We start from the raw sequence: 17,057 nt of genomic DNA, 5'->3' as shown, positions 1-17,057 counted from the left end.
CAATGAATGAATTATTGATTCACATGTGGATTATACGTAATCGATCAATACTGACGAAGATTTCTACTGTTTTTAGTAAATATTCACTGATAGTGAATACGAGCATAACCGTAATATCGGGAGGTATCGGAGATTTCATACAACAACGTTATCAGATAGAAACCCGATCTAATAGATGCACTAGTCCGGTTTACTGTAAACCACTACGCGATCATAAAGACCGCATTGATTATCAGAGAACGTGTCGTATGTCGGTGAAAGGTTTCGTAACCGGGCCGTTTAATCATTACTGGTTTTATATGATCGATAAGTTGATTACGGGACGTGGATTTATCGCAGTTATGAAGAAACTCGTCCTCGATTGCGTTATCTCACAACCCGTAAATACGGCGATGTTTTTCACGACTATGGCCGCACTCGAGGGAAACTATCACTGGTCGTACGTTCGCGAAGAACTACGAACTAAAGGCCGTGAATTATTAAAAACGAGCCTCATTGTTTTCATGCCGGTGACTTTTATGACTTATTCAATTATTCCTCTCGCGTATCGCGTCATGTTTGACAACATGGTCGGACTTTCTATTGACGTTTATCAATCGTGGCTGAAGTATGAATCCGTGAAAACAAAATAGGAAGTTTAAATTAACCCGCAATTTTAACTTTTATTCTGATAAAAATAACATGTCTTCAGTTCATGTACATTAGTTGTATAAATAAAATCACTTCATTGGTGCACATTCTATAAACTCAGTTATTCTATAAATTCTTAACAATTATGTAGATTATTTACAAACTCATTAAAACAATAAATTGACTACCAGTATTTCATATGTTAATTACATTTAAATAACACGATCTGGCTCAACATTTTCAATGTTTAAACCATGAGAGTCAACCCGTGGGTTTCAATTTTATGATCTATTCTCCACGTCTGAGTGTACCGGGGATTCTACTATCATCTATTAATACCATCTAATACTGTAGATGAAAAAGCCCTGAGAATAGAGACGACCGATTTAGAGACACATATCCTTCTAACATCTCGCTGATATTTTCATGATATGACCTCCAGTCGTACCGTGAGCTAACGGATCGTCCTCTGAATGCGACGATATTATATCTAATATCGTCTCATCTTCCGGGTCGTGTTTCTTAAAGTAAACATACGAATATAGATAATCGAAACACAAAGTTAAAGCGCTATCGAACGCTACGCGAAATCTTAACGGAATTAGCCCGAACCGAACAACAGCGGCCGGAGCGCAAACTAAAATCTCGATCGTGAATATCTCTTTTCCTTTCTCTAATAAAGAAGATTTGAAATTCTGAAACGACTTCCCTTCCAAATACGACATAATACTGAGAAAACAAACGATGTCCGCTGGAATTCCGATAACGTTATCGAGTAGAATCTTTTTAACGAGAACTCGCGCTCCAGTTCCCGGGAATAAAACGTCTAATCCTATATACCAATAGTGTAATAACGGTGAACTAATCAGCGACGAACATCCGATATTTTTGGAACGGTTTTTATCGAGTCCATCTTGACGATCGCAGTAGATTTCATATTTCTGTTGTAAGAAATCCGCGGTCAGTGCTGAAGTCGTCGCTAGTGACATGTTTGTTATTAGTAAATATTTACCGAAAACTTTGTTGAAAGTTCGTTTAACTCGCGGTGGAGTTTTTGATAAAACCATCGTGGTTGTCGTACGAACGAAAGCTCGAACAGCTGGAAACATGATCTCATTTGGTCAATGCTGTCTCGGACAATAAAAATCTGTAACAAGATTAGAATTTTCTAAGAATAGGCCTATTTTAAAAAGGGGATCACAAATCCAATCATATACCACCAGAGAGGAAATTCAAGATCACTTACACTCTCCTTACTGTAAAGATTTCATACAGTGTTTTGAAAATACCAAAAACAATCAGTTCATTGGTGCGTAACGAGTCTCTGTAGCCTGTTTTCATCCACACATGATTGCGTAATGTAAATTAGAATTGATTGGAATAATCGACCAGAGTACCGCCTACTGGCGATCAGTTAATTCAATCAATTCAAAGTTATGATTTTTATTTATCTGCATTAACATACTAGGAAAAAAACTGGGAGAAATGAAGCGCGTACGGGTGTGAATTCGATGAGTCAAGTTGATGAATTGGGACACAGGGGCTGCGACCAGGAGAGAGAGAGTGATGGGCATTGAATGAGATGATTGGGAATTTTAACTCGACGGATCTAATTCAAAGACGCTGCGTGCGGGCCGGCCGGTCCAGAGAAGGCCCGGCCCGGCCGCCAGCCACGCCGGGCCAGTGTCGCGTGGGTTGGTGTGGTTGTCGAGTCCCCGTCTCGGCGCGCCGGCATCGATTTAGAAGAAACAAACCCGACTATTTTCGAGAGGATGAGTGGCAAATTCAAACGCTTTTGTGGTCTTTCTGGGCAACTCGATCGACCGGAGCGCCGCAGAGGCCCGGGCGCACTCTGTGACCATCCGCTGCCCACACTGGGGATTTGCAAAAATCTTACCCGAAATCTCGAAAATCCTGGTCGTAATACCCACTCGCTACCGGCACACCGCACTACCGTTTGGAAAAATTAATGAATGCCGGGCCAGATTCTGAGGAGGTGTGCTCGATCGGGAGGCTGCGGTCGCGCAAAATCGAGTACGGCAATTTGTGATAGATGAACCGAATTCAAATTACTAATTGGAGTGTGAACAAAATATACTTTATTTTTATGAAAACAACGTTGTTTAACAGAATATTAGGATAAAACAAAACTAAATTGATTAGGATTATCTTTCTATTAATGTGCGCAAACTAATAACTGTCTCTGAAACATTGTGAAACGATCAAGAGGCCACGACTGGCCACCCACTGGCCACCCACTGGCCACCCACTGGCCACCCACTGAACTACTGTACGAACGAATATACCTGAAAATGTTCTCACTTTTTTACTCTCATTAGCGCCTGCCAATCATTTCCCGTTTGTCAAATTCTTTAACATCTCGCTGATATTTTCATGATATGACCTCCAGTCGTACCGTGAGCTAACGGATCGTCTTCTGAATGCGACGATATTATATCTAATATCGTCTCATCTTCCGGGTCGTGTTTCTTAAAGTAAACATACGAATATAAATAATCGAAACACAAAGTTACAGCGCTGTCGAACGCTACGCGAAATCTTAACGGGATTATTCCGAACTGTATGATCGCTACTGGAATACATGTTATCAATTCTACTGTAACTATCTCTTTGCCTTTATCCATTATCGCCTCTTTGAATTCCTGGAACGATTTCCCTTCCAAATACGACATAATACTGAGGAAACTGCCCACATCGACCGGGATACCGAACGTATTATCTAGAATTACTTTTTTTACGAGTACTCGAAATCCAGTTCCCGGTACTAACGCGTCTAATCCTATATACCAATAATGTAATAGCGGTGATGTTAGAAAAGAAGCCGTGCCGATATTTTTCGAACGAATCTTATCCAGTCCATCTTGACGATCGCAGTAGATTTCATATTTCTGTTGTAAGAAATCCGCGGTCAGTGCTGAAGTCGTCGCTAGTGACATGTTCGTTATTAGTAAATATTTACCGAAAACTTTGTCGAAAGTTCGTTTAACTCGCGGTGGAGTTTTTGATAAAACTATCGTGGTTGTCGTACGAACGAAAGCTCGGACAGCTGGAAACATGATCGACCGATGTTATTCGCGGATCGTGCAGAAAAAGTTTTAAGGAAATGATTGCGACAGCTTGTAATCTATGTGGAATCATCCATAATATGCTGCACCCCTCCAGGTGCAGTCACGTGTAAGCCGATTAAATATCGCGTGGGGCAACCCCGAATTATGTATCATTCCATAGAGCTCAGATTCTGTGGTTATTCTGGTGTGCGGTGCTTTTAGCAGATCATAAATAGTAATGCGCAAGTAATAAAGTAATCACTACAATTCAGTTCAGTTTTCACCGGGTCGCTCGGTCACCTGGGAAATCCCGTCGTCTTTGGTTGAGAAATATCCACTATTAAGATCCTCACCGCCTCGATCTATCAGTTATCAACTTAAGATTTTCATTATCTAAAGACCGATGAATTAGTTCGAATATTTGGCAGCCAAAGAAAAGTTACGACAGGCACGTAATGTGTCCGTCAGCCGGCCCGCCGCCTCCGACCGGTGACAGAATTTGACCGTTAAGTGCTGCCCCTATGCATAACATAGACGGTAAATTTGTGAACTAGTCCGACGGAAAGTATTCATGACTGTTGCACGCGAGTAATATGAATATTTTGAAGCGAGCGGTATTGATTACATGTGGAGCCGGTTGCGCATTTCCGGTTTGAAGATTTTTGACCGAACTGCGATCATTTTTTAACGAAAAATGACCAAAACAAACAAATATTCCGTTCTTTTACCGACATACAATGAACGAGACAATTTACCATTAATTGTGTGGCTACTTGTTAAATATTTCAGTGAAGGGTGAGTTTTAATTTCAGATAAAAAAATGCGAAGAATGAGACAATTCTCATCATATATCATTTCGGCACAAAAAACCTATTATTATTTGACCCCAGTAGGTAGCATATAGAAAACTATGAACGTTCTTACCTTTAATTCTCTATCGGGTAAAATATCTTTTGCGCCAGTCCTCCGTGTGGTGTATCAGAATCTGTTGCAAATTAGATGGGAAAAAATCCTTTAAACCGAATCATTTATTTACATACAGAAATGTCTTGAAATATGTCCTGATTGATTGTTTACTTTTTTATTATTTCCTTGATTTTGTAGTAAATTTCTATATGAGATAATAATTATTGATGATGGAAGCCCAGACGGTACTTTAGAAGTTGCAAAACAGTTGCAGGTCATTTACGGAAAAGATAAAATTGTAAGTAGACTAGTTGGAGGAGATTGAGCTTTTCTATCCAGCATAATCATCTCTTGTTACATCTCGAACATCTCTTGCATAATCATCTCTTGTTGAAATACTAGATTTTTATGTCGATTTTTTTTCAGGTGTTGAGACCCAGAGCTAAAAAACTTGGACTCGGAACGGCTTATATTCATGGAATAAAAAGTGCGACTGGGAATTTTATTTTCATCATGGATGCCGATTTATCCCATCACGTATGCAATTATTCACTATTTGATGAAATAATGGAATTAAGTTTTTACTGTGACAAATTGATAAATCTTTTCCTTTATTTCCAGCCTAAATTTATTGCAGAGTTCATCAGACTGCAGAAAGAGGCCGATTACGACGTTGTTTCGGGAACTCGTTATTTAGGAAATGGTGGTGTTTATGGTTGGGATTTTAAGAGGAAACTCATCAGGTCAGAAAAGAGTCCGATTTCTGTGCAGGGAAAAAATTAATCTGGAATTTCCTGATTTTTACATATTTGAAAATGTTTATATTTTTTTCAGTCGAGGTGCAAATTACGTTTCTCAGATTTTATTAAGACCAGGAGCATCAGATCTTACCGGAAGCTTTAGGTAAAAATGGACGTCTTCAGAATTGCTTTCAGCTCCTCAGCATGTTTTACTATATTTAAAAATTTTATTTTTGTTAATAATCATTCAACAGATTGTATAAGAAAGATGTTCTGCAGAAATTAGTCGAATCATGCGTCTCAAAAGGTTACGTTTTTCAAATGGAGATGATCATCAGAGCGCGACAATTCGGATTCACAATCGGAGAGGTTAATATATACTCATTCATTATCTAACCATCTCGATTGTTATTCATGATATGTTTGTATATTTCTAGGTACCGATTACATTCGTGGATCGCGTTTACGGAGAATCAAAACTCGGTGGAAATGAAATCATCGGCTTCGTGAAAGGACTTTTAACATTGTTTGCTACGACTTAATTCCAGAAATAAATAAATATCATATATTCGTAGAATTTGAGGAATTTTAATGTTATCGTCTCATTTGGAACAGAGTCCAGTTTTATGGTATAAGTTTAAGCTTAAAACTGTTGAATTTGAATTGTTATCCTCATTGATAGTTATTCAAACCAAGAACTTCACTAAAAACTTGAAACTGGACCTCGAGAATTGGAGGCATTTTTGAGATCCATCGCTTTTAAATTTTTCTTTCAGGAAAGTCATTTCAAAAATTTTACCAAATATAGGAGGAAATATATGGGTAAATTCCACAGATTATCTTGAATTTCTGGAAAGTACCTCAGCACAAAGAAAACAAACCAAAATTCATTAATTTTGAGAATAATTTATTTACAAAAAACTGATTTCATCTAACACAAAACTGCATGATTGAAGTAATAGATCCAAATACTGTCTTTGATTAAGATTCTTGCGACTCTTGATATTTTTTAACTTTATATTTTCCCGTCATTTCTTCTGGTAACGGCACGAACGCCGGACACGGAACTTGTCCGGGTACCTCGCATATACACCAGCGCTGGAATCCATTACCAAAATTAGCTGGATTTATTGTTTCTTCCGTCTTTTCTACCTTCAATTTCTCTCTAAAAACAATAGAAGTGAGAAGTTTAGATTTGTAGATTTATATCTGGGTGGTAGGAGAGAGGGGGGGGGGCGAGGGGAGGTTCTTACACAGATTTGCCAAGCACCAGTTGTACATGATTGTGTATCTCTTCTTTAGTTCTTCCTTCAGTTTCAATAAGTATCTTTTTATCATTTTCTGAAATAGAACAAACAACACACTTCAAATAACATTTATTACAAAATTATGAATTAATTTCCATCGACAAACCGTGTATTCAAGCAAGACTCACCTAAATATGCAGTTATAAAAGGAGATGGAGTCATATCTCTGAACGTCAAAATCTGTACATCCGGATTCTTGTATTGTAATTGTGGTAAATGCCAAAACACAAATTTCCTGCAATTAAAGAGATGTATCGATGTAGGTTGGAAGAGATTTTGATCGGACGTTATGCGGTAATTAGTAGCTGCACCCGACCCGGCTCACCTTGTTCCATCGTTCCTAGCTTTACGATTTAAACTCGTACAATAACTGATCGTTACAACTTTTATCTTGTCTTTTAAAACTATTGATCCTTTCTCTAGGTATTGTAATGTTCGCCTAATAGGCGCTGCTCCTCTCATAAAAGGCATAATTGTAAAGTTTTCAACTCGACTTGTCTACTCTAGTTAATTATTACCGGCCGGTGCTGCCACCTTACATGCTCAATAAAGTGAAATTGAATTGAACAAGTCACATGATCCCTGAAGGTCAAAATGGCGGCCCCCACGGCTAATAAAAGAAAGGCCGTTATTTTCGTCTCATTTCTGGCCGGCTGTCTGTATTTGGGTTACAGAATTCACCAGTATTTAGCATCAAGAAAGCGTCAAGGTCTGTAGCTTGTGAAATCAATCGCGATATGTGTTTTAAATGGTCACGTTTTGTCGTGAGAAGATCAGAACATCTCAAAATCCATCCATCCTAAAACTAAACTCCTCGATCTCGTCTGAGACATCAGTCGATCCTTGCTTCTCCATCTTTCATCAAACTGTGAATTGATCTGTTTCTTGTTGTGTTCTTTATGTGTTTTAGAAACTGAAAATGAGAATCACAGTGAAACAGCGCAACAGAAGACAACAGCAGCAGCAGCTGCAGCAACTGTGAACGGGGTGAGTTGCAGCAGGTTTCTTCCTTTCAGTTTGTATCAAGTCAACAATGAAAACAAACTGAAGTCAAATTGTTCGCAGAATCGACCTGATTCCAACAGCAGTAAGTTATACAGCGGCGGCTGCAAGGATTGTGCAACTTCTCAAATCATTGAACAGCGCAATTGTAAGGATTCCTCATCTCCTGAATCATCATTAATCTTGAAACGGATTCACAGTCGCTTTGAAGCCCAGCGGTCCACCGATAGTATCGATAATAGTAAAGGTAGTTTTCACTTTAGGAATACGAGTGATTCATTCTATGATTCAGTGTTTACTTCGGCAAATTCATTTCCCGATAGCGTAAAGTCTTTTCTCTCCGAGGATCAGCTTCCTTTATCTCCGGTTCAACATTGTTTCTTTCGAATTGGTTCGGATGTTTGGCCTGAAGTTACGTCGAAGAATCCGGAACAGAAAAAATCCGAATCAGAATCGTCGGAAAATTTAACTTCACTGGTGAAAGAAGATGAAGTTATTTTAGCTGAATCTATTTCTAAAGCTGAAGCGATTTCGTCGTACCCGGGTTCGACGAGGTTTAGCAAATCGAAGAAGAAATTCATTGAAACTCGAACAACTGAAAGTGAATGTCTTCGTCATGTGATCAGCGGTCCAAAACTGATTACGCTTGATTTACCCGATATACCCGAGGAATACCCGTGTTCGAGTCCGAGGCCCGAGGAAGGGGCGTCGATGTCGCCTTATTATCGCAATGTTGAAGAGGAAGTTACTAGAACTGATCAGTTTATACGTATTAAAAGTGAACCTCAGTTAAATACCCTTGATTTATGTGATTTACCAGCTGAATTTCAGTGTTCATCCCCTCGTCCTGAACAAGGCGCATATTTCACAATTCCGCCTGAAGTTTTAGCTACGCAACTGAATCAGTTACAATCAGTGAGGAGTGAACAGCAGGAGCAGGTATAACAAATACACTCTAGTTCAATACGCATGGTTTTGGCTGTTTAAAAAATGCTGTTTTTCATGTTTATTAGGGATAGTATATAATAGGATTTTGTCGATCATTTTGAAATGTCTGCGTTGCATGGACTAATCTTCTCGGTGTCCATTTTTCGTAAAGCAGGGTTGATACATTCGCCATCTATTGGATATCTGTTAAACTATACTACAAAGTCTGACAAACTGTGTACAGTTGATGTTCACAGTTTGCTGCACCTCGAGGGAAAGGTGTTGAACGATGGACACTCGGATGTTATAACGTTGAGTTAAATGCTTTCGAAAATTATATCCTGAATAAATGTAGGCTTCAGTTTATTATCATATCTAACATTTCATATTGATAGATAGAGTACGGCTTCAATGATAATGAATATGATTTATATTTAACAGGGATCACAGACAGGTGAAATTGAAAAAGAAATAAAACAGAACCAGCAGCAGCAGCAGCAGCAGATGCTAAACAAACCAGTGGATGAGAAACCACGAGTTCCGTCACCGATACAGAATCTAACTACAGCTGATGTTTGGACGACTATTCGTGAATTAGACGAAGGAGGCGCCGGATCTCTGGATGTTCGACAAGCGAAGGTTTTAATCGCTCTGCTCCAACCGAACGCCGATCCTGACGCTACGGCGAAGGTTCTAAATATCGTAGCTAATTGTGCAGCTTTCACTTCGAGTCAGGTAAAAATAGATGATTCAATAGAACATAAATCCTTGATTCCTTAAAAACTCCTTAAAACAGAAATTGCTTTTAAAGGTGCTTGAAACCCCTTTAATTTGAGCAAAATGTCAGAAACCCCTTTAAAACTCCTTCGATTTCGAGAAATAGGCATTTATTTTAGAAATGCTTAGTTGTACCTACTTGTACCTACTGCTTATAGATAACTTCAGATAATTGCTCGTAGGTTGTACTGTTAACTACGCCATAATCAGTACAGTTGAAATTTTCTCCTTAAATCCAGGAATAACTGATCTGGGGAGACCCTGGGGCCAGTTGCACTGTCGTGACTAAAGTCCAAAAGTGGTTTAAAATCTTAATCTGGTCTTAAGTTGTTAGATTGGCTATAGGACTAAGTTGGTCTTAGACTGGTCTTAAGTCGAAGCCATAACTTTGCAACCGGCCCCTGTAGAGGACTTAACAATGATTCCGTTTCATGCTGTTCTTAACGGAAGTGTTTGATTATTTTAGAATGCTTTGCGAGAAGCCGGGTGTCTGTCTAAATTAACCGTTCTACTGCACAGTCAATTAATGGCAGAGGAAGCCGGATACGACAGAAGCGATCACTTGCTTCAATCTATTTGTGCTGCTATTAATAACCTTTCAATGAACTCTGAAAATCAAGATTCATTAGCAGTAAGTTATATATCATTCGAACATTAATCAGTGAAATTGCGTGGAAAATGTTATTTTGATTTCTTCGCGTGTTTTCCAGGAGAATATTCCGACGTTGATCAAACTTAGCGAGAAAACATCGAACTCGGAAATCCATCTATCGCTTTTACAACCGCTGACGAATCTGTGCGTGCTTCAAACTACTCATAAACACTACACGCAATATATACAACATCTTTATGAATTATTGTCTTCTACGAGACCAGCTATCGTTATACAAGCATTGAGAATTCTTGTTAATCTATCCACTAATAGTGATATGGTGCCATACCTTCTTGCCGCAAAGGTAAATACACAGCAGCTCGCTGCTTATATTTGACGATCATTATATTGAATTAGAAATATAGATTGGGACTCAGAAATAGAGATGACTTCAGTAATGCGACGACTTATCCAAATGATGACTTTAACTTAGTGAATTGTATTAGAAATACAAATTGGGACTCAATAATAGAGACAGCCTCAGTGATTTGATGACTTATCCAAAATACGAATTTAACCCTTTTAGTGCTAACTATTGACTTCGTTAATGTGACAATTTCTCCAACTGATGACTTACACTTTAGTAGATTGAATTAGAAATATATATGGGACTCAAAAATAGAAACGACTTCAATAATGTGACGACTTATCCAAATAATGTTTTCCGCTTAGTGAAATAAATTGTAAATACAAATTCGGAACCTAAAACTAAACAACTTTCAGTAATGTGATGATTTATCAGATAATGATTTAACTGTTAAAGTTTGAATTTACCGTTGTATAATTAGAAAAACTTCGATGAAATCTATATTCATTTCTAACGAAAGTATATTTGAAAACTCGTGTATTATTTCAGGCTCCGATGTGTTTTCTATCGCTACTCGTAATGGATGGTAACGATGCCGTGTTGATTCGGTGGGTGACGTTTCTGACGAACGTCGTCGAAACGGTTCGTGATTTCAACATAACGTCGTTTAATCTTCCGACGCGGTTTAAAGCCGCTTCGCCCGAAACTACGCATAACCAAATCTACGGAGTGGACGGTCATAAGTTACGAAGTAAAGTATTCGTACTGACGCAATGTACTCACCCGGAAATAAAATCATTTGCTCGACGCATTTTCGATTGTTTGTCACTGCGTGGTGATGATGATAATAACATAACTAAACCTGATGAGAAACAACCAGTATCTGAGAATAGTAGTGATAATGAGATTAATGATCGTGAAGATTTACTTATTGAAGCTGATACGTGTAAAGTTGAAAACGGTGAAGTTGCCACTAACGAGATTGATTCAAATACTGGTAAACAACAATAAGAGAGTGATTAGACTACATGTAGTTGTTAGGTTAGTTAGTTCCCATTCATAAAGCATGTATTAACAAACATCTATGATGCCCAGGGGGCATTCGGACCATTTATCCATCAGGAGAAGCCAATAATTGGTCTTGGCACATGCTTTATGAACATTTGAAACTTTCGTTTTTAACTAACATCAAGTTTACAGTGTATTTACTAACATTAGTTGTAAATGAAAATAACTCATTAATTTCATTGCGAAATCAAAGTTTAAACTAGACATTGATATAATGAAAGTCTAGATGTATTAATCATAAACGTGTTCTCTGAAATCTGTGGGTTGGTTTTATACATGAACGACCGATAAGTAAGACCAGTGAAACGGTAATTTAAACTGAAAATAATACCATCTGAAAAAAATATAATTGTACGTTATTGAATTCTTCTATTTTTGTACTCTAAGATGCTGAAAACGAAATTCTAGTTGTTGTATTTTCGAGAGAGACTCTGTATATAGATTTCACTGGTTACTTTTCTATTTTGTATGAATACCCAAGATTCATCCTCTCATTGCATTTATTCATTTGTTTTTAGTATTTTACAGTTATAGTTGATTGGTTATTGATATTTTGAGTGATTTATTCACCTGTGTAAATTAGTTTTGGGCTGTTTTCATACTGCTGTTCATTCAGTTAATCGACCGAATTGTATCTTGCTTTTTAAACAGTTTTACAACGCAGCATCTCGATAGAATTTGGAAGTTTTAGTTTTAGAAATGTTAATGTGTGAATATTTCTTCATTTCAGCACCTGAAAAATATACATTTTAAAGATATTTGTACGAAGTAAAATTTTCTTAACTGAAAATATTTCAATCAACGTCATCGGATGAAGAATGTTCTATATCTAAACGATGTATTAGTTTGTATGTTTTTGTAGGGCTTTTCTCTTGAAAATAAAGATGTTATGATTATAAAAGGTTTTCTATTTTTGTAGAGTATGTTGATCCATCGTTATATCTGGGGTACCGGTAGATGTTCCTCAGAAAAAAAACTGATTCGCTGTCGTCACAAAGTCGAAGTCTTGTTTGCATTCTGTCATATCAGTGAAAACAAGAGGAGAAATTCAAAACAGTATAAAACTTACACCACAATTGTAGGCAAAAGAAAATATGCATTTATTCACGTAGATATTCAGTACAAAACAAAATCTCAGTCACTTGAATATTGAAATAATTACCACCTCAAATACAAAATGATAAACCCCCATTCAACATCTTAATGTACAAACCTTACCCTGATATCTTCAAAAGGAAGATTAGCTAAGTACAAGTACATTTACCGTTAAGATTCCTAAAGCCAGCTGTATGGCTTCACAATAGTGTATCTTAATTCTACTGTAAGTATAAAGCTTAGTTTCATGTTAAAGCACATCGATGATTGTGGTCTGATGAATAAACAGCCATTTAGAATGCAGATCCTTGTAAAAATTTGTTAAACATGACAAATGCTGGATTTGGTTTATCTCCCGGCACCATATGACCTGCGCCCTGAAAATAAATCAAACAATTATATGATCAGGTTAGTAATTGATTATTAATAACAAATCATTCAGCCTAAAATGCATATAAAATATGCCCATTGGCTTAACATCAAAAACTAAGTCTATTCAAAAAGCTTTGATGAATTAATGGATTTTGAGATTAGATTTTAAAAATATCGATTGGAAGACTAGATTTGATTGGACTACATGGATATCAAAGATTCTATTCCGAATAAGAGCTGATACAAAAACAGTGAGCAGTTGAAGATCTTAGGAGGGTTAGAAACCTGAAGCTAGAGATACTAGACTATATGAATGTATAAGTTACCTTGACTGTGAGCACGGTGAGGTCTTCAAATTGTCGCACAAATCCCGCAATTTGTAGAGTTTCTGATTTTGGATCGAAGTAATGCCAAGCCTTCCTCGGACGGATTTCCTAAACAAAAGAGAAATTAAATCATTAACTACTATAGAAATGAAGTGAATACTACGTGTGGCAATAAATGGATTATTTCAATACCTTTTGATTCAAGTCATCGGTGAACCACTGATCACCGAGGAAATTACAAGCCATATCTACATCTCCATTGTACACTAATACCCTGTATTTCTGAAATACATTCATACAATAGGTTATACATAGGAACACTGCGAGGTAATGCGTAAGAACTGCAAGAAATACCGAATACACATCTTTTACCTTTGTAGCAAGAAGTCTTAAATATTGCTGTTTCATCGAGTTGTAGATTCTTCGATAATTCATATTCACAACGGAACTACAACAAGGGATACACATGATTGTTTATTGGGAGCAAGAGATCATTTATAAAATCCACACTAAGAAGAATCCGAGATGTTTCCTTGAGCTAATGATTTATTCAACATTATTTAATACGTATTCATCTCTAGGAATATCTACGTTTTAACATAATTATGAGATAGCCAGAACAGAGAAATAGGTAATCACAAGTGATATAATCTTGCGGTAATAACCGACATAGATCGTGTTGAAATGAATTACTAGCTCAAGGTAATTACGTATTCCTTCTCTTAGTGTGGGATTTTATATGACGATGAGAAATCATTCAGAAACAGTGTGTATGAAATTAAGATGTACCTACCTGCAAACAGTCCACTGTTGTACGGATGAAGGAATGTGTAATTCTTTGCGAACAAGATTAGAATTTAAATAATTCGTTATACTAGTGAAATTTACGCACGGCGGATCCATACGCACGTTGTTTCCATAGCGATATATTTTCTGAAACAATGTTTGGAAGGACACATTATCATTAAGATCATTTTGCGAAAATATCTGTATAAGGCTTTTGTGAACATGGATTACATAATGAAGTGCGAGTAAAACTAAAATTAAAATGTCTTTTAAAAAGTTCTTCAGAGTCTGAAGATTTGTTCTTAACTATTGCAGTGACTTCGAGATGAAAATGTAACATGACTAGGTGAACTTTTCGAAAGAATCTTGATGGCTTTTCAATTCATAAACTGATTTAAAGAGCACCTATTTACCTGTCTTTCTTGAACAAGAAATTTATTTCTACTGAACAAGAATCCCGGGTCGTGGTAGACAACTTTTCCGTCGTTGGTTTTTTTTAGACCGCCGAAATTTCCCTCAACAGCGCATGAAGCGTACAGGTTATACATATTAATACCAGATCTATAGATTAATCCAACAGCTTCCTGAACCTACAATCAATACAGTCATTATTATTACCAGTACAAGTACATACACAATGAAATCATCAGCAGACTGTTCTATTTACCTTAGATTGACAAGTCAGATCTGGATTATCATGGAAATTACAATCATCTGTGGTTTTACAGCAAACTGTCGTTAAATTCTGCCAGAGACTAGAAAATATAGACAGATGATTCATCATTATCATCAGTAATGAAGCATTTTTGACAGGCTCGGACAATTATAATATTATCAATACACCGCAGTGCGGTGTACGAGCAAAATCCATCTCTGATTTATACACCGTACTGCTGTGTAGACGCACTGAAAGGCTCCTCCTCCTCCTCCTGATTTAGAAAGTTTTATGAAATGAAATATTGATCGATTCAAAACTTACTCTTTAGAGAATAATCCATGGAAATATCCGAAGTATATGATCGAATTATCGTTGGATTTCGTGCTAGACAAACCGTTTCCGACTGCGATTCCCTAAAAACCGACAACAAAAACCTTTTATAATCATAACGTCTGAAACCGACCATCACATCGATAACTTTAAACAGATACAAACCTTCAGATTTATATCTCTATTTTCCATCACTCGATTGGCTAAAGTCGGAACATAGATTCCGCCGTAACTTTCACCCGTAATGTAAAATTCATTCTTACGAAATTCTGGATATTTATCGAAGAAATCGACGAGAGCGTGGTAATTATTGAGAGACGTCTGAAAAAATACACAATTTAATCAGTCAAAAACTGCTTCAAAATTTTCATGAAGCCTGTTCTACAGCAACTGGACCCAGTTCCACTATTTCTGAACCCAGTACTGCAGCTACTAGACCCAGAACTGTGATCTGTCAGATACCGTGTGCATTTTACCTCATCATCATCAGTTGTATAATTCTTATACGGACTATAAGAGAATCCAACTCCAGCGGGTGCTTCGAGATATAACATATTAGAAACCTATAAAACATAGGATCAAAAATACATTAACAAAATATTGTACAAAATATTCTTGTTTCAGATAAAAACTATTCTATACATTTCATACACAGGGACTTGTCAGAGTTGATAGTGAATGAATAAAACCAGTATCAATTGACCAACCGCAATATCCCTGTATAATAAAGGGATACTGGGGTTGGTCATTGATACTGGGGTTGGTCATTGATACTGGGGTTGGTCATTGATACTGCGGTTGGTCATTGATACTGGGGTTGGTCGTTGATACTGGGGTTGGTCATTGATACTGGGGTTGGTCATTGATACTGCGGTTGGTCATTGATACTGGGGTTGGTCATTGATACTGGGGTTGGTCTTTGATACTGGGGTTGGTCATTGATACTGCGGTTGGTCATTGATACTGCGGTTGGTCATTGATACTGGGGTTGGTCATTGATACTGGTTTTATTCATTCTATAAATCATGACAAGTCTTTTATACGTACGAGATTCCAGCTATACGGATTATAATTCAAATGTTTTCCATCCTTGTTTATCTGAAATAATAATAGAAAACTGAAAAATAGGATTCAATTAAACTGATATTCAATAGGTTCTATAGAGGTGTATAACTAGGTATACCAGGAATGGTCCGTGCTCAGTGAGGAGACCTCCTAATGAGCTACATCCCGGTCCACCATTTAACCACAATACAACCGGCGCTTTAGCAGAGTCCTTTGACGCTTCCATAAACCTAGACAAAAGTTCAATATAAATCACTGGTTATAGAATTTAAGAAATAACTTAGAAACATACATTGTTAAAACGCTGCTCTGTTTGCAGTCAACTTACCAGTAATGTAACAAACGTCCACCGCTAGCCTTCAGGTATCCGGAATAATGACGGAATTTAGGGGGTGGTTTTAACCCAGGTAGATATGTCACACGGTCATTTTCGACGGCACAATATATAATTGTCGGTAACAAAATGACGAGAAATATCTACAAAAAACAACGTAATAAAATAGGTTTAACCTTACTTTATCTCATAGGGAATTGTAACAGTATGAATTAAGTATCAATGACCAGCAATGGCATTACGGGTCAGTTAAAAATTGTTTTGCAATATTTAGCTTAATTTTTGTGGTCAGGTCGATCGGACCTGAATATTTACCCCAAAATTCAGCAAAATTTCACAAAAAATCTAGTCTCATAGAAATATTACCTGGTAATGAATACACACATGCTTTTATAGCTTTAGCTGTTTTAGTGTTTGCACATTTATTTATTGTCATAAGCCTAAATGAATGAGTTCATCTTAATTTGCAATCAATGTTTGGTATTCTAAGTTAGATACTTATATGAAATTGATTATAACTGATAAATAGAGTAGGTTTACATACCGCAAATATGTGAATTTGAAGCATTTTGCATTCGTTCAGTCTCTTCACAAGAACGAGCAGTACAACTTTTGACAACCACCGGGCAATCATTCATGTGACCTGTACACATGACTGTCATGTGATACATACTATCCTCAGCAGAGAACCTAGCGGATAATAGTGA

The 17,057-nt window shown here is 37.1% G+C and overlaps 7 protein-coding genes across 7 annotated transcripts; 3 read left to right on the top strand and 4 right to left on the bottom strand.

Moving 5' to 3' along the window:
• The first annotated feature begins 2 nt into the window (after positions 1-2).
• Positions 3-632, top strand: LOC141902266 (mpv17-like protein 2). The gene has a single exon (XM_074789913.1). It carries the CDS (start codon positions 3-5, stop codon positions 630-632), a length of 630 nt encoding a protein of 209 aa, XP_074646014.1.
• Positions 633-736: 104 nt separating this feature from the next.
• Positions 737-2,001, bottom strand: LOC141902629 (PXMP2/4 family protein 2-like). The gene is made up of 2 exons (XM_074790452.1): positions 1,877-2,001; positions 737-1,777 (listed from the first exon to the last, which is right to left on the bottom strand). Exon 2 carries the CDS (start codon positions 1,737-1,739, stop codon positions 1,035-1,037), a length of 705 nt encoding a protein of 234 aa, XP_074646553.1. The 5' UTR covers positions 1,740-1,777; positions 1,877-2,001; the 3' UTR covers positions 737-1,034.
• A 912-nt stretch (positions 2,002-2,913) lies between these two features.
• Positions 2,914-3,702, bottom strand: LOC141902745 (PXMP2/4 family protein 2-like). Its single transcript, XM_074790612.1, has one exon. The coding sequence runs from the start codon at positions 3,585-3,587 to the stop codon at positions 3,003-3,005; it is 585 nt and encodes a 194-aa protein (XP_074646713.1). The 5' UTR covers positions 3,588-3,702; the 3' UTR covers positions 2,914-3,002.
• Positions 3,703-4,319: 617 nt separating this feature from the next.
• On the top strand, positions 4,320-5,922 carry LOC141901845 (dolichol-phosphate mannosyltransferase subunit 1-like). The gene is made up of 7 exons (XM_074789352.1): positions 4,320-4,493; positions 4,803-4,902; positions 5,031-5,141; positions 5,226-5,347; positions 5,439-5,507; positions 5,599-5,713; positions 5,782-5,922. Exons 1-7 carry the CDS (start codon positions 4,393-4,395, stop codon positions 5,884-5,886), a joined length of 723 nt encoding a protein of 240 aa, XP_074645453.1. The 5' UTR covers positions 4,320-4,392; the 3' UTR covers positions 5,887-5,922.
• A 369-nt stretch (positions 5,923-6,291) lies between these two features.
• Positions 6,292-7,167, bottom strand: LOC141902521 (small ribosomal subunit protein mS25-like). The gene is made up of 4 exons (XM_074790293.1): positions 6,977-7,167; positions 6,780-6,886; positions 6,598-6,685; positions 6,292-6,509 (listed from the first exon to the last, which is right to left on the bottom strand). The coding sequence occupies exons 1-4, from the start codon at positions 7,120-7,122 to the stop codon at positions 6,326-6,328; spliced, it is 525 nt and encodes a 174-aa protein (XP_074646394.1). The 5' UTR covers positions 7,123-7,167; the 3' UTR covers positions 6,292-6,325.
• Positions 7,168-7,237: 70 nt separating this feature from the next.
• On the top strand, positions 7,238-12,243 carry LOC141901733 (uncharacterized). Its single transcript, XM_074789168.1, has 6 exons — positions 7,238-7,360; positions 7,562-7,638; positions 9,022-9,315; positions 9,824-9,988; positions 10,068-10,313; positions 10,866-12,243. Exons 1-6 carry the CDS (start codon positions 7,246-7,248, stop codon positions 11,325-11,327), a joined length of 1,359 nt encoding a protein of 452 aa, XP_074645269.1. The 5' UTR covers positions 7,238-7,245; the 3' UTR covers positions 11,328-12,243.
• Positions 12,244-12,469: 226 nt separating this feature from the next.
• Positions 12,470-16,996, bottom strand: LOC141901219 (lysosomal protective protein-like). Its single transcript, XM_074788327.1, has 14 exons — positions 16,895-16,996; positions 16,345-16,493; positions 16,135-16,246; positions 15,999-16,049; positions 15,428-15,514; positions 15,117-15,272; positions 14,943-15,034; positions 14,631-14,718; positions 14,377-14,553; positions 13,971-14,110; positions 13,550-13,625; positions 13,370-13,459; positions 13,178-13,285; positions 12,470-12,856 (listed from the first exon to the last, which is right to left on the bottom strand). Exons 1-14 carry the CDS (start codon positions 16,982-16,984, stop codon positions 12,773-12,775), a joined length of 1,500 nt encoding a protein of 499 aa, XP_074644428.1. The 5' UTR covers positions 16,985-16,996; the 3' UTR covers positions 12,470-12,772.
• Positions 16,997-17,057: the final 61 nt, after the last annotated feature.

The sequence above is a fragment of the Tubulanus polymorphus genome, chromosome 3 (genome assembly GCF_964204645.1).
Source record: "Tubulanus polymorphus chromosome 3, tnTubPoly1.2, whole genome shotgun sequence".
NCBI classification, from domain to species: Eukaryota; Metazoa; Nemertea; class Palaeonemertea; order Tubulaniformes; family Tubulanidae; genus Tubulanus; species Tubulanus polymorphus.
This window is presented reverse-complemented; position numbering and strand designations above follow the sequence as displayed.